This window comes from Haliaeetus albicilla, chromosome 1, assembly GCF_947461875.1.
Source record: "Haliaeetus albicilla chromosome 1, bHalAlb1.1, whole genome shotgun sequence".
Lineage (NCBI taxonomy): Eukaryota > Metazoa > Chordata > Aves > Accipitriformes > Accipitridae > Haliaeetus > Haliaeetus albicilla.
Genome location: NC_091483.1, coordinates 53672908 through 53690316, shown reverse-complemented (window position 1 = coordinate 53690316; position 17409 = coordinate 53672908). Strand labels below are relative to the sequence as shown.

Genomic DNA, 17409 nt, shown 5'->3' with positions numbered 1-17409 from the left:
AGTTATTGCATTGCTCTTCTTTGTTGTTTAAGTATTGGTTTTGGGCCTGGCTATGTACAATGGAGAAAGAATCTTTTTGTGTGTCTGTTTGTGCAATTTTACAAGACACAAAGAACAGGCAGACTCGATGGCAGCTACAAAAATCCTGCAGGCTTCTTAGTTTACTCTTCTTCCCTCTGAAATAGCCAGAGCTGTATCTCATTTTACGTAACAAAAGACGGACTGAATCAGTTGTGCCAGAGGAAGGGTAGTTAGAAGAAAAAAACCCACCACTCCATGTTCTTGCCTGTCAGCAGTGGGGCTGGCAGAGGGGTCAGGGTGGTGCAGACCGGGAACGCGGGAGGTACCTGGGCCACCTCCTGGAAGCAGCAGCAGGGCTTTGCAGGAGGAACGGGGAGCCAGGAGTTCAACGTCTCTGTGCTGTCCCTCAGCAGCTCTCTTCACCCATCTTCATTCAGCTCAGCTTCCCTGCTTGGAAGATGAGAATAAAATCAGCTTGTACCTTCAAAGTGTCCTTTCAAGCCCCAACACCAGGAGCCTCATTGGGTAACTTTAGGGACTTGATAAAGAATGTTAAAATTGTCTCGTATCACCTGTGATACTGTAGTAAACTTCCCCATTTCTCCCACCAGACATGGGGAGACTCTTCCGAGAAACATGCTGATTTTGAAGGTATTTTTCATTGATTGCCAAAAAATGTATTCAGGTACTGTTGTAACAGCAGAGGTATGCTAACGATTTTTAAAGTCATGTATCCAATACAGACTATACTTTGGAGGCCACCAGGAACTGGCTTCTGCCATCCTTCCACTAAGCTGTGAGTCTTTGAATAGCTTGGCTGCAAGCTGATAGGAGGGTTTTTTTCCTGGCATCGTAAATGTGGGAGGTTTGGGACCTGAATGTCACATGTGTCTTAGGGAAGGCTCTTCTGTATGAGCTGGAGGCTCTAGTTCAGTCCTACTTTTCCCTCTATCCCCCAGTTATTTCACTAAGTTGTTTGGCTCTTGCATACTTCTTCAAGTCTTATGCTTTTCTTCCTTTAGTCTGATGTGTTTCAAGTCAAGCTCATACAAATGTTTCAGCCAAAAGGTTCTTAGCACTTATTTATATAAGGCTATTGGTTTGTGACAGTGCAGGGCTGGAGGAAGAAGCCAATGGTCTCAGGAGTGCCCATGGGGGACTTCACACCTGCCTTGCTGTGTGTGACTTGGCCTAACCCAAACCCCAAGGAAACAAACCCCAATAAAATTAGCTGACTGTGTTAAAATTGCAATTCTACTCAAGACTGATGTCTTTGGTGCTGGAATTGGTGCTGGTATTACACTGTGCTCTCTTCCTGCTCTTTGTAAACATCCACAATTTCTAGCTCAGCTGTGTTTTCTTCCCAGTTGACGGAAACCTTGGCTGTGAAGTATGGGAATAAAACTTAGGATCTGCTGCAGTCAAGTTTTGTTTTGCTGTTGAGATTCTCACCTCTGTGAAATGATTCCAGAAAAATGTTTTTATTTATAATGTTTTATTTATTTGCTATTTCTATGACACGTACTCCAGAAATCTAAGAACCCTCCTTTGTTTTTCTGTGTGTATCCAGCTCGTTCCCAAGAAACGGTGTGGCTGCATACTTGTTTGAGATGGAGGCATGAGGGAAGTGCTGACTCCCAGCGTCTGTCCCCAGTTTAACACATGGGAACTACAGCTTTCTATGTGCATCTGTGGAGCTGTGTAAGTAAAACTGTTTCCTATAGAGGTCTTCAGGGCAACCGCTTTCTCCTGCCGAGATGCTGAAATGGAAACGCTTGCTGGCTGTTTTCCTTTGAGGCTGGTGCTCTGTCCTTGTACAGTGCAGCTTTCTAATAGCTGACTTCCAGTGAGCCTCTGAAATGCTGAGCAGCTGAAAACCCATCATATGCCTCTTATTGTAGGAAATATTGGCTGCTGGACAGAATTACCGATCTTTAATTACCGTGTCTGTACAGACTATGATCTGCCTGGAGCCATAATCAGATATAAAAAGGCTCTGAAACAGATCTACACACCAAGTTCTATATTTATGTAAAGCCCTGACAATTGGGAAGGCATGCCAGCAGAAGTTATTAATGCCACCATATTTTTATCATGTGAATATGACTGTGTAGTTAGTGATGGTCAGGGTTTCTGGACATGGCATTGCAGCCACACAAACAAGAAGTTATTTCAGCCAGCCGGTTGCATTTAAGAGTGAATTTCATACTTGCAATTCTGTGGTGAAAGGAACTCACTATACTTGAGGAGAAGGAGAAAGAAGCAGCTTTTCTCAGATTTTTTTTGGAACAACTGGACTGATTTGGAGACTAATTCCCTGAGGAAGCTGTGTCTCAGCTATAAATACCCTCTGAGCTAGCTCAGCTAGTTTATCTGGACTGGGATTAATTTAGAGGTGTTGCATTTGACTCTCACAGGGGGCATATTTCTTATTCTCTGTAGAGCAGTGATGAGTAAAAATGACCAAAGCAGAGGCTGAGATATCTTTTAATGAACAGCTTCCTCCATTGCTATTCTGTATACCCCGGCAAGCCTCCCAGCTGTCCCAGAGCTAATGGCCAGAAGACAGTTGGCCTCTTGAGGCAAAGTGTTTGTCTGCAGGGAAGCAGAAGATGAAATAATAGCTACATTCCTTTGTCATTGTATGTGGCTGGTTTTAAATAGCAAATCTTTTTAGAAGTTAAATCTGTCAAGCTGCCCATGATCACCATCCCCACCGCCTGTGCCATTGCAAAGCAGGAGGAAGGACCTGGTAGTCGTAGATCTGCTTTTAGCTGGAGCCAGGCATCTGCCCAACTTGCAGGTATGTTTCCTATGTCAGAAGAGAGCAAGGCAGTGGGGAAAAATGTGGAATTGGGGTGTGTAGATATCAGTCCGATTAAAGAAAGTTAGAAATACTGCTGTGAGTGAGGCTTTGGCAGGAAACAAGTTAAATTTAATGTAAGGTTGGCTCTTGCGGAGTATTTCCCCAGAGGAGAGCTGCTGGCACTGAATGTCCTCTCCCATGTTTTCCCTCTCATTTTAAAGGCAACAGGATTGAATCCTAAGATGCTGCAGTATTAGAATGTGCACAGAAGAGTGTTAAATTTAGCTGCTGAAAAAGCCTGATGAGGGGATCAGTATTGTCATGTTCTGAGGTCACTGCATGACCTTGAGGAAATTGCTAGGTGACTACTGAAAGCACAGGATAAGTCAATTTGGCAAGAGATCCCACGAGAGAGATCTCCATCCATGGAGCAGTAGGCTGAGGTTTATTTGTGCTTACTGAGAAAGAAAATAGGTACTTCCCCCCCTATCATAGCTATGTCATGGGAAAAGTGACAGCCAAAAAGATGACTGAAAGCCAAATTCATTTTTACTAGGTCCAGAAATACCATGTTCAACAGTGGCTGATGCCTCAGCAGCTAAGTGTTCATGTGTGATTCTCAAACACTTGGGCAAGCAGTATCAGTAGAAAGCAGCTCTGGAGAGAGGCTGTGTTGTTGTAGTTTGGTCTCCCTCCTGATTAAAAGTGAGTGGGTGCAATACTTGTCACCAGCAGCAATACACTGTGAGGCTGCTGTCTTTGCTGAAGACACCAGATTTAGACACAAGTTGTAATGGATGCTTTTCTGGGCTGACAGAAGGGTATGCTGGGCCAGTTCTTTGCCAGAGTGGGTCTCAGTTCACCAGGAGCAGCTGAGTCATGGTATAGGGCACATCAGAAGCTGAAGGTTTCTTGCTCTCAGACAAAAATAGTCAAATATCTTAGAACAGACAAATACCTTTTGATGATCATGAACTTGTGGGTTCCTCATTTAGTAACTTAATCTCCACACTTGAAAATAACTAGAAAGGCTTATTTATCATTTCTGATCAAGTTCTGATCAAGTTCTCCTCTTGTTCCAGCCAGGAAAACTTCTGGACAATCCCTCCTCTTGCATAAACTCATGCATTTTAGGGGAAAGGCTCAGAACTCAAGCTTTCCAAGAGGGTGATGACAGGCCCCTTACCTCCAAGTGCTGCTAAACATGATGCAATCTACAAGCAAAATAGGCCACCTAGCCTAAGCTGTGCCTATGCCTGTGAAAGGTTTTGCATCAGATCAGGGTGGGCAAAGGGAGAAGGAAATGATATACCAAAGGCTGAGCCTGACCTGGCTGCGGTGCTGGCTCTGGCAGGATGGAGCAACCATCACAACCAGACAAAACACTCAAGCAGCGGAGAACTGCTCGAAAAAGAGAGCTTGCAGGCTCTCACAGGAGGTTTGCAGAACAGAAAGTGGCAATACAGAAAACAGGAGGGCTGCAACAACAGCAAATGATTTCAGGAGCTATTGCTGCTCAGCCTCAGCTGCCTGAGAGGAACTGGAACATCTTATCTGTGATTGGGAAGCATTTTGGGGGATTATCGGTACTTTTGTGAGATGAAGTGTGCATCTTTGAATCACATACAGTATGCTTGATTAATAATCAAGGGAAAGAGTGGTGAGACCTAGGGAGCAGCACCCTAGGAAACATTTCCTTGCAAAGGGCATCTTGTAGGCTATTCTCCACTTCATGGCTTGAAACAACTGGAAACTATATGTATATTTTTTATCCCAGTTTATGACCCCCTGGAGCATGATAATGGGTATAAAACATTAATCTGATTTGTTTAAAAATATTTCCAATTTTTTTGTTTAATGGTACAAATCTGGGCACAACTGAGAACAAAAACTTACAGCATCTTATCTCTTTAAGGAGATAGCTAAATGTGATGCCATTCATCACGGTGATAGGTAGTTCCTCAGGCGCAAGTACGCACATATCGCAGTCCGTGTATGATGACGACCAGATCCAGCTCTGTTTTCTGTCTGTTCTGCATGGCCCTATCGACAAAGAGCTACAAGCAAGGGCAAAGCAACACTCTTGACAAATCCTTCATAAATGTTTGGGTTGCTCTCCTATGCATTCCTCTGGCAAATTTTAAACAAAGTCTAGAAATCCGTGTCAGCCACAGAGCACGAGCGTGGACTGCAAATAAGTCTTCGCTCTTACAATCAGTCCAGCATTTTGTTTGAAATTGGATTTCTTGTCTTTCAGTCAGGCAAAAGCTGATGGCTGGGCAAAAGAGGCCCCAAGGTTTGCTGCATTGAGAAGAACCCTGGAGAGCTGAGGGCACCTGCAGCAGCCCAAGGGGTGTGCGGGTGATGTGGTGCTTGTGCTGGGTCATGGTCCTACAGCAATGCCATGTCTTTGTCAGCCAGTGCTGACTTCAGATTCAGTAACTGCTTTAGGGTAAATATCCATCTGTGATTCCAGCAAGCTGGGACTACTATGAGTGAATGTTACCAGAGAAATGTGGAAATACTTTAAAAATCATCTTCATAATCTTTTCAATTAATGTATTTTCTTTTTTTCCCAGTTTATCTAAGCGTTCTTTAAACCAGGTTTAGCAGTTCTGATATGTTAAAACTTGTTCCCGTGATTAGCATGCAACATTGAGGTTGTTTTTCGAATATTCTAGTTGCATCTCTAGTTCCAAAATTCTTTATGCTCTAGCTCCGCAGCACAAAATGGGGTTAATTAATAGCACATCTGTTTCACCTCTTGTCTATCAAAAGTAATTTGATTTAGAAAGCCTTTGGAGTTGTGTATAGGCAAGAAGCAGCTCAAAAGAAAGCTTGGCCTCTAGGTATTTTTGTTTCAGCTTCTTGCAAAACTTGCACTTTCAATTTATGATTACTGAAGCACAAAAAATGTGGGTTTTTTTTCCCTTGAAGTTCTGGGGAAGTCTAACTAGGGAGAAACTGAGGCACTGAGGGCACAAGGTCCACGTGGGAAATCAGGCTGAGGGACATACGTAAGCCCTTCAAAGAGCTTGGGCTGAGTTCCCATTCATGCCAAAGGTTTTTGGATCATTCATTGATCTCTGAGGCTGGGGCAAAACCTGGCAGGGCGGTGGGAACAGAGCGGGTGGGGAACCCAGTCCTGCACAACCTGGGAAACACTCTTGTCCCAACTACTACTTCTGCAACCAGTTCCTGTAAGAATTAGGCAAAAGAGAAGGGCAGAGCAGAGTGAGCTTGTTTGTTTAGACACACAATATTTGCCTTTATTTCCCTCTATCTTTTCTAAAAGGGCTGTGACGGCACTTCCTTCCTAGTTCATTTGTGTGGCTGCCTGAAAGGGATATGTCTAAATAGGGGTCAGAGTGACTGCAGGGCAGTTTGCTTGTTTGTTAAACAATATGGGAAGAAAACAGAGGCCATGAAGAATACTTCCCTCCCCTCTGTGCCCCAGGGAACATTCTTTATAAAATTTGGCAGCAGCTCTTTCATCAGAAAGCAGCAAACCACTGCACAGAGCGGCTGGCCCTGGAAACTGTTTTAGCAATTTAACAAGAGAGGAAGAGGAGGCACAGGAAAGAAGCTTTAAAAAAAGAAGAAGTTGTATAAAGCCTCATAGAAAATCTCTAAATCAGTAAGATAGAGTGTTTAAACAGTAAAAAATATGTAGCAGTTTTCAAGGAATTAAAAAAGAAAAGCATGTTAGGCTTGCCTTTCTGCATGGTGCATTATAAACAGGAGCACAGTAAGTATCATGTCATGTCCCAGATTGTGCTGCTGATCAATTTAAATGAATGCTCTCTGACAGTGACAATTGCAAGACTGTTCAGAAAAACAGCACAAGAAACTTCCTGCAGGCTCTTGCAAAAAATATGTCCAAAGGTAAGCCCAAGTGGCTAGTGCAGAAATTGAAGCATGAGAAAAATAACAGCAACTTCTGTAAATATATTTGTCTCCAAGCTGTGCAAAAAAATCCACCTCTGAAGACTAGTAGTGAATTCCAAATATTAATGATATTCTGAAAATAATGACTCCTGTAACAGAGCTGATGGTGCCAGAAATCAGCTTGTTTTGCCTTCTTTCCTCAGACAATTTCGTGCAATTTTGAATCAGTGCTTCTGGGCTCTGTTTCTAGCAGTAAGTTGGCAATATGGTTCTATCCAAGCCTAAAACTTTAGACACTTAAAACTCCCCAAGGTCTGCCAGTTGCTTACGTTTTTATCAAATACATGCCTAACAGTCTGTTAGCTATGACTGGCCTGCTAAAACCTCTGTGCTCCTCAGCAGCAGGGCCTCTGAACTCCATCACTGCTCTTGACGGGTCATTCGTTCCCTCATCGATCTTGCCTTAGCTGGTAGGATGCTCAGGGCATAGCCTTTCCTCCTTCCCCAGTCCAATAAGTCTGATAAAATGAACCTAGTTCGATAACTATTCTGCCTGATCTTGTTTGCAACTAATGCCACAAGGCGAGTGTTTTACCTAGAAGGTTATATGCTATTTTTATACACAAACATTTATTCTTGTCGTAGGCTGGAAAGGGGAAGAAAGTAAATGTGAATGTATTTTTTTTTTTTCTTAGACTTTGATTCAGGCATTAGCTAGAAAATCTCTACTTTTCTACTTGCTCAAGGTCATTCTTAAAAGGCCTCCAAACACAATTTAATGTGTTTTCGGAGGCCTCCCAAGCCAGATCAGGGAGCTTGCAGACCAAGTGCTGGGCAGTGTTAGTGCTGCTGAGTGCACCATTGTGGTCCTGGAATTCACGAGTAGTTATGACTCCTTCTAAAGGTGGTTTGTTTGCACTTCAGTTGAATACTTGCCCCACATTATTAGGAGTATGTGTTTCTACACTGCATGTACCATTTGATCCAATGTGGAGTGTGGCACAGAGATAGGATGCCCTTGGGGGAAGAGAATCACTGTTAGTTCTCACCATGCAAGACTGAGCATCCTCTGATTTCATCTGCTTTTCTCCTCACTGGGAGGTGGATGTGTCACCGTTGCTGAGGATCTATAGGAAGCAGCACCAGTATTTCACAGTTTCAGTACTCTGTATGTGCTTCTCCCAGTCTTAGATAATGGAGTATAGTGTCTATGTAGTGAGAGGGCAGGTGCTGTTTCCCAGACACAATACCTTAACGGACCTCCCTTTCTTTTTAAGAAGGTCTAGCAAGGCTTTCAAAGCTGCTTTTCTATGCATTACAAAGCAATTTTCATTGTTATCTTCTGGTGAATGAAACTGTTCGTGGGTAGTAAAGTTTTACCATTTTGTTCCTTTTACTTGAGTACTGATTTTAATGTAGTTCTAGCTTTGTAGGCATGTCACTGAGGTGGGATATTCAAAATCAGTTTGGCTTATTACTTGTATTATCACTAGTGAACGCTTTATTACTTGTATGCTTTAGAAACCCTAGTTGATAAATGATGTAGGTGACAAAGGCTTCAATAAGAATTTTTATCCTGTGGACAGCAGTAGTAAGGACTGTACATTTTAGAAAAGTTAAGGGCAAAGATTGCAAAATTCCCTAACCCCTTTTTATGTTCCAACAAAAAAAAATGCATTCCTATATATAGGTCAGTGAAAAACCCCATGTGTGCTTTTCAGACATTCTGTTGTGCTGCTGTGGTGCTGGCAGGTATTTAGAGAAATGAAAAGAGTACAGACTGCTGGAGACTAAATGATTGAGTTAAAACAAATATTTTGGTATCTTTGCATTCCTTTTCAAATGTTTAAATGGACTACTTAAAATATGCTCTATTGTACAACTTTCCCCAGGGGTAAAGAAGTGGCCTATAGGAACTTTGCTAACCGTATCGTCAGTGTTTCTATAAACTTGAATTATAGCCTAGCTGAAGATTACATGTTTAGCCAGCTCACAACAATGCCTTGACCAAAATTTATTTTCTTTTAACTGTTTTTGAAATGAAGGAGAATTCTTACCAGATGACATGTTTGTTTTGAATAGATATTTCAGAGTGCTATGTCACTAAACACGTCGGGAGTGTTCAGCCAACTGGGTCCTCTTCTTCCTTTTAGAAGAACCTTTCCTCTGTTACCCACACCTTGCACACTGTCTTAGTCTGGGCTGTGTTATGAACATGATCTACTGCAACTAGCTGCCTTATTTAAAAAAATGACAGATCTCTAAAGTGACACTCAAGTGATTTAGTTGAGGCCACCCTTTCTTGAAAGTCCTATTTTATTTGCTAACAGTTTCCCAACCTCTCTAATAAATGAGGCACAAGCCATCTCAAACCAGAGCCTTCTCGGCTATATCATCCTGTCTTTATGCTTATAATGGGCTTATCTTGTTGTATCATGGAAAATGCTATTTAATTTTGCTCCCTGGAATACATACATAACTTCCCTGGCACTTTTAACACTCTACCTTTTGAATATTTGATTTTTGGAATAGTAATATTCTTTCATTCACTGACAATTCTGTTCCTAAGGGGCTTTTCCATTTTCAGTGCTATACAGCCTTAAGAAATATCTATGTGGGTCAGGAGCAACAGTGATGTTCAGACCCACCAGATCACCCTCTTATTACTTGAGCTAATGAAGTGACTAGTAGAAGACTGGTACCTGGAGAAGCACACACAACACACTTGCTGTAGGGCTTTTTCTTCTTCTTCTAGTAACAAAAAAAAATATTAAGCCTAAGGAATAATGGATTTGATTCCTGCTATGATAGGGAAATGGTGCTTATCCATTATAGATCTTTCTGAGTTTTGAGTAAGTGGTAGAAAAGCAAAAGACTCTCCCAGTTGTCTGGTAACCTTCCCACACTGATCTTCATACTCTTGGCCCATAGTGGGGAGGCACTGCATTTTCTCATTTAAATGAATGTCCACTTCTATAAAACATAAGCAAACTGCACTCCACGACCTCCAAGGTAGTTTTTAGAGAAAGACTTGCTCATTAGCAACTTCCAAAATAATTGAGTTGTTACTTAATTGTAACTTTATTTTTTACACCATATTGTTTCTTACTCAGCAAGGCAGCGCTATCCGACACTTACAGGTGAAAATTGGTGGCCTGTAAGTCCTGTAATCGTGTCAAATAGTGAAGAGACGACCTTTCTTAGGTCTTCATGATGCTTTATAGAAGCTAGCGCAGGAATGATTCCAGGGCTTGAGCCTGCGCAGTTTCAAATGACTTACGCTCTTGCTGCTTCTCACAGAGAGATTGTCCCACAGCCTCAAAGACCTCTTCTTATGTGGAAAAATGCCTTTTCGTTTCCTTCTGCCTCACATTTTCCATTAACGAATTTTTATCCCAACTTGTACACCCACTCAGCTAGTTTGAACTCTTCTGTGTTTTTATGACCTTCCAGTGCTAGCAGACATTTACTACATCCTTCTTGTCTAGTGGCCAGATTATGTGTATTGAATCTTTCTATATAAATATACCCCTTCAGTGCCATAATCTCTTCTGATGGAATTCTTTCTTCTTTGAATTCTTTCCTGTCCTTCACTGCTCTACTGTCCCTGGACTCAGCTTGGAAGTTCATTTCTTGCGAGCATTCTGGATGCCTAGGGCAATATAGGAGAATATAGTAGGATGGTGCGGAGGGGAGGGGAAAGTGAGCAAGCCTCAAGTGTCTGGGATAGTGCTCAATGCAAAAGAAGCACAGATGCAAACATTGCATATTAGCATCAGTAATAGGAACAGTACTTCACCTCCGGTGCTATGCTAGTCATCATTTTAGACATTGATACCTTTCCTTGCTAGAGAAATAAAATAGCTCTGGGTTGACAGATGAGAAATAGCTGAAAGTCATTTTTCAGAACTGTGTAGTATTTCCTTCTATAATGGATGCAGTCAATGGCTGTACTGACAAGTTATGGTATAACATAGGCAAAGGAATTAGCATTTTGCCTTTGTAAATTGAATGCATTGCTCTATTAAAACATGATCTTGATTTCATTCCTTATGATTGTAGAACACTGCTTCCAACACTTAGCACGAGCTGCATATAACATTTAATCTTCCTATGTCTTAAGTGGAAATATCTACCTTTTATTATGTAGCCCAAGTAATGGATATTGTTTTCACACCAGCTTTCTCCTGGCACGGACTACTGTGGATATATACTAGGTCCTGCTCTTTTCAAGGCCTTGTACCAGACTGCAGAGCTACTGTTTTGTATTGTTCCAGTCTCACTTCCCCAGACTGTCCATGTGTGTTAGTGACATTGCCTTCTGGCCTTTAAGATGAAGGTCACTGATTATTTACAGCTTCATAAATATCTAATTGTGGAGTGCATTACTTGAGGAATGACAGTAAAACATGACTTTTTCCATCTGAGTTTGTTAGAAAGCAGTACTGAAATTCAGCATTACTGAAGCACACAGCTGGCTGGATCCATGCTGCACCAGGGATGCCATGTATGCAGTTAGCCATACCAGCACCCTGCCAGAATTGAACAGGGGCCTAGCCTGCACTCCCTCTGCAGCAACTGCTCCTTAAAGCAAGAGAGTGTCCAAGCAAGAGCCAGTGCTGCCCTGAGTGACACCTGACAAGAAACAGATGTGGAAACTTGAATTCTATTGTCCAGCTACAACATGGACACCTGCAAATGAAGGTGCTGAGAAAAGAAACATTCAGGGGCTTGAGGCTATTTAGAAGAGTCAAAATTAACTCACGTTTTAGAAATATTTAGGAAAATGCTGATCTGAAAGTAACCTAAATGCACTTTAAACAAAATGCAGAGTAAATACTTGAAGAGCCTGAGGAATCTGTTGTGCATTAGTGCGCTTAAAAATACAAACAAAACCATCACTACAGAGAAAAATAAATTAGCTCTAACTCTGCTTGTTCCAAGGGCCCAAAACGGTGAACAAAACTGTTGTGGTTTTTTTTTTTAAATTGTGTAGCTGTTTTATTTTTAGTATTGACTTAGGAAGAAAAAGATCCTGTAAGAGCTAAACAAGACAGTCCCTTATCAGAAAGGTTCTCTAGAGGGCTCTTTGGTGTGCGAGAACTAGCACCATGACAGCAAGAGGTTTGCTTTGCCAGACTGTGAAGCAGCATCCCTCACTGCTCCCTGGGGAACATGGTGGGAAGCGATAGTGATCAGGACTTTGGGATGCTTGGGCAGAGAAAGAATACGATGATGTTGGTAACTGAAAAGCAGCAGGCGTCCTTCCAGCTACTCTGTCAGACAAGCCTCACAAATCAAAATCCTCTTTCAGATGCCCAAATTATATTTCTGTTGGCTAAGACTTTAAAAACTTTTTAAAGTTGCTTGAATTAACAGCTGTCTTTGGCTTCATTTTTCACCTTAGTCAGTTGTTCGTATATCCTCCTGGCCTTCTCTTCACCTTCATTTCACTGCTGCCTGTGCTTTAACTTTCTCCAATTACTTTCACACTTGCATTTTTTAAAGCGAACCTATGACTCCACAACTCATCATGCCCTCATTTTCCCCACAGAAAATAGGAAAGCAGTGAATTTTTTTTCAGCATTGCATACAGCTGCCTATCAAGTAGGAGTTTGCTTTGCTCCCGGTTAAATTCAAGAGCGGCTTTCCACAGGTCAGCAGCAAACCAGAAGTTTCTTTTTACTTTTAAATGTATGAAGCTATCGAGTGGGGAGTATTTCTGTCCAGCTGTCTGCCATCATGAAGGCTTGTCTTCCAAAAATTTTGAAATTGCTTTGGTACTTGCCTTTAACAATGCTAAAAATACTGGCCTGGGAGAGGGCAAGGGTGGCTAGGCAGTTGGTAGTAGTATGTAAAGAACCAGTGGTAAGAAAAATGCTGCCTCCTCTGGGCATGAAAGTGGAAGGAAGGATGCAGAATAAAATAAAAACCATTATGCTTCTCCAATTTCAAACATTTAATAGTGCACTTATTGAGTATATTCTGTACAGACATCTATAGCAAGTTAAACATTTTCCTTTCTCTCACGTAGATCATAGTCATGTAAAGCACATTTACAATAGAAAACATACTTGAGGTACAAAAACCCAAAAAGAATATCTGAGGTATAAATACAGGTATATTTTAAATAATCTTTATCATGCTTTATCTATGTTTGACAGTACACTGTGGGCAAGTATACATGTTTACAATAGAATGGTATGTACAACATACAATTTTACAAATTCAAAAGTGTTTGATGTAGAAGAATATACAAGGTTTTCCTACTCATGAGGAACACTGTTACTGGAAGTACTACATTATTTGCCATAATAAAAAAATCTTCATCAAAAAGCTTAAAATAATACTGACAATGGTAACAAAGTCTCAGTCAAAATTCCGTCTTGCAACTCATTCATACCCTCGCCACAAAATACATTTATCACTTAATACTGCACCTCGAAAGCAAATCTTTACCTTTACAGTAAAACCTACAGAAAGACACCTTTCCAGAGGACCTCACGACTTCCTACAGTTCATACAAGTTGATTCTCAAGGAGGGGGGAATATCCCAAAGGGTTTAAAACCCAACACAAAACCCCACCCTCCTCTCTGCCCCCAAATATAACCCTCCAAATTGCTCACATCCAGGTTCTGTTCGTGTTAACATGCAGCTTTTCGGAAAATGGGCAAAGGAGGGAGAGAAAGGGAGAGAGCTCATGCAACTCTTCCTACCCATGTCACCCCACCTGCTCCTGCAGGTGTCCTGCCACCTCCCGGCACCGCAACTCCAGTGTTGACTTTTTCCTCTTGAGCCGTTAGAATACAGTAAAATATATAAAAGCTCATTAAAACACTTATAGTTAATGCAGGTAGGAGTAAAAGCAACGAACATTTTTTGGCAAATTAACAACTGACATTACTGGCTCTTTTTACTGTTGCACAGACATTTCATTTCTAAGCTGCTATGTTGCTCGGAAGTATATTTACTTAAAATTGCTATAGAACTGCTAATCACTCCTAAAAGATCATCTGGACAAGGAGTGGACAGTAATCAGAGCAAGCCTCTTGTAACATCTGCTTAGGATTTTTAACAAGGTTAGGGCTGAGGAAAACGCAGAACTGGCACATGGGAGGGATGGCTACTCCTGGTCCACAGGGGAGTCCTATTCTAGGTTGAACTGTATCCAGCATACTAAAATCCATTCTGGTTGCCTACCAGTGTACCAGACACATGTCAAGTTCGACTTCTTCTGTTATCCTTTCAACCATCAACACACTCATTCACACTTTAATCTCTGTGCAAACCTTTCTCTGCTTATCTCAGTGAGAACACATTGAAGAGTACCAACTATTCCAGTGGATACACCAGTCCCTCAACGCACTACAAATAAAATGACATGGGTATGTACATAAAGCTAAGTATTTCACATGGGAATGATGAGCCTTCACCATATTTCATAATATATTTTGCATTTAAAGAATTTTGCTTCTCAGAAGCAATTCAAACCATCTAATAGTACAATACTTTTTTTTTTTTCTTTGCACAGTCCTCCTATGTATTCCAGTCAAGGCCTACACTATAGACCTTACACAGACAGGAAGCAGCTTTAAAGTGTATGGTATGGCCACAGTCCTATAGTAATGCTCACAGTCAAGTTCTCATGCTGTCATCCCTTCATGACGTGACTTGCAGATGGTGCAATAGTCCAGTCTGCAGCGGACAAGCCTCAGTTTTGTGTAAAGTCTACGTTGCTGAGGTGTGGAGCGCATGGCTATTCCTCTTCAGTAGTCACCTGGATTTTACTTCCTTGCTCTCAAGACTCTGATGACTGAAAGAGTCTCGTATCTTAACGACTTCAGATGCACACAAGTGTCCAAAAGACTTGGTGTACCAGTCTGGCATGTGGCCCCTGATGTGTGGAGAGAAAGTAATGATGAAGCAGGTACCAGTAACTTTGCATGCATTTTCTTAGACAGAACCAAATACATATCTAGGTGGTTAAATGCCTGACTAGGAAATCTTATTACTGCTTATTGCTCAGCTCAGCCTTACTAATGTATAGACTTGCTCAAAACCATGTTTGCTGCAGTGAGGAAAAGTTATGAGAAGTTTTGTGAGAACTTGGTCCTCTTTACTAACTTAATTTTAATATTAACATGTGCTTGCATCCAAATATATCTGTCAGAGGAAGGCATGGGTTTATATACCAATAGCCGTGGTGGAGCACATCCTGGAGGCTTCTAATGCAACAAACCACACCTGCTGTTAGATGTGCACTGAAGCCAATTTTCCGTGACATCTCAGAGACCATTCTTATGCCTTTCAGAAGTACCTACTACTGGCCAAACTAAAGCCTGTTGAACCATCTACATTTTGCAGAAACTATACAAGAAAAGTTACCACCACAAAAGGACAAAGTGGAAATTCATACCTTAAATCAATTCTGCACATGTAGGTAAGTTTAGATTTTCCTGACCCGCAGGGCTCAATCAGATACCTAGACAGGAGCACATTGACTCTAACACCTGCCACTGGAGCACGGTCATGGTCCACTGAAGTTGCAAGAAGCACACAAGCTCCTTTTGGGAAGTTTGTCCTCCATGTTCTAAGAGAAGAGAAGAAAAAAAAGTCTTATCTTTGACAAACAGTAATTCAAATATCTAATAAGACTTCAAATTATGCACAAATAGATATTTACCTAAATAACTTATATTATACAGAAATTGTAGGCAAGGTTGCCGTATGTGTAGGATATAAACATCATCACATATAAAAGTATTACCTTAAGACTACGAAGTCCCTGGCTGGGTGAGGTGCCATGCTGTTCTGGACATACTGGTATATATCTGTCTGGCTATCCAAAGGTTCGATTACTTTTGAATCTATAAGATCTTCATCCCAAAGATGCTGCTCTTTAAGTAAACGATTTAAAACGTCCTCTGGTATAGCTGGGATTTCAATGGTAGTTTTCCATAACCGGAGTGGGGGACCTTCACATACCTGGGAAAAATCAGTACAGAGTCCTCAGTTTTACTCTGCCTTACACTTTCTTTTCCTTTCTATTTTAGTGTTGGCTACATACAGCAAATAAAATACACACACATGTATGCATATCTTGTACTAAGCTTGTCATAAGCTCAGACTAAGGTTCTTTTCCTAACAAACAGCCAAAAGCATCTGCACGCTGACTTCCAAATTATTTTTAAGTTACAGTTATCTTCTCCAGTATGGGCCACTATTAGATCGTGATGCTACAGAAAGATATCCTAGTTTTCCAAGTTTAATTTTCAAATATCTTAAGCCTCATTGAAACAGTGCTCCCTGTGCTAGCTCTGAGCTGTGCAAGATTGCAGCTGGGAAACTTCTTTCCTATTGCCTGCATAGTGACAGTGCTTGGAGGCTTCACTCAACCTGTCAAAGCTTTGCACACGTGAGTAAAAGTGTGTAAATGCAACACAGCAAACATTCCTGGGCTGGATAAACAGAAGAACACAAATCAGTGCATGTTAGCTGACTACTGCTGAAAGACATGCTGTTTCTAGACATTGTACAACTATGTCAAAAGATCAAGGGTTTTTTTCTTAAATCTATCTGCAAAGTAAAGGTGTGCACTGAACCTTCTGTAATATCCTATGTCAAAAGCCTGCGTATATGAGAGAAGATGAGCTAAAAGCCAGAGCTGTGGCGTGAATGACAGAGCGCATACCTTCTTGTAGGCCAGCTCTGCTTGCTCTGAGGTGGAGCAGCTGACCCAGCCTTTAAACTTCTCCTTCATCTCTTTGAGCAAGTCATCCACGCAGTCCTGGAGGTAGCAGTGGTAGTCGGAGGGCTCGGCTGTGCTGCTGCCACCCCGGAGCTCCTCCAGGCTGAGGGGACGCAGGTCCTGCTCCGTGTATGAGTTCCGGCCCCTGCTCATTTCTTCGGGTATCTAAGGGACGACAAGGGTGAAATCATCCTCTTGCAGCTCTCTCCCCAAATCACAGAGTTAGGCTAGCAGCTTGATAGCCACAGAAAGATGGGTACACTAGTTTTGTAAGTGGTGGGATGTGTATGTATCAGGTTGAGCACTCAATGTGAAGAAATGCCAAAATTAAGTTTGTGACTTTGATTTAACTCAAAGTCTGATCCATTCCCACAGCACAGTTAATCCTGCAGACTGAAGGAAGGAGGGATCAGTTGTCAGCCGCAAGAAAAGAGACAGGCATGTCTTCAGTTGAGGGCTCTGAAAAGATTCAATGACAGTGAGGAAAACCAGGACTCAAGGCTTGTCTGGTTCTCCATCCCGGGCCCTAGAGAGAGCATGCTTTAGTTCCTACAGATCGTTCAACCTACGGTTTGACAGTGTCATGTTCCAGGATGCTTTTGTGGCCTAGTCTTGCTAACTCTTGGGAATTTAAGTATAAAACAAGCACTGAAATTCCTGGAAAGAGCTTCTTGCTTTGTAATTACAGCTGAAGTTCACAGACCCTCATGGCTGCACAATAAAAGCTTGAAAACATATTTCAAATGCAGCTTGGATGTAACAAAAATGTCCCAAACCCCACAACTGCCTCATGACTTTTGAGTGCCAGTGCCAACAAAACAACTCTCTTTTCTTCTAGCACCACTTCTAATTCATGTATGCACCCAGATCAGGATGCAAAGTTTTTTAAAAAGCTATTTATCATGTATTAAACTTCATTAAAATAAAGAGACTTTCCTAGCTTTC

General features: G+C 41.6%; 1 protein-coding gene across 5 annotated transcripts in view; it reads right to left on the bottom strand.

The window, feature by feature from the left end:
* Window positions 1-12656: 12656 nt before the first annotated feature.
* The window catches only part of DLC1 (DLC1 Rho GTPase activating protein), a 234640-nt gene continuing 229887 nt past the window's right edge, over window positions 12657-17409 (bottom strand). For all 5 annotated transcript variants that reach the window (XM_069789391.1, XM_069789386.1, XM_069789402.1 and 2 more), the window contains 4 exons: window positions 16408-16629; window positions 15484-15701; window positions 15133-15306; window positions 12657-14610 (listed from right to left, as the gene is read on the bottom strand). In XM_069789391.1, the coding sequence (XP_069645492.1) occupies window positions 14490-14610; window positions 15133-15306; window positions 15484-15701; window positions 16408-16629 (735 nt within the window). In that variant the 3' untranslated portion in view covers window positions 12657-14489. The remainder of the gene's footprint in view (window positions 14611-15132; window positions 15307-15483; window positions 15702-16407; window positions 16630-17409) is intronic.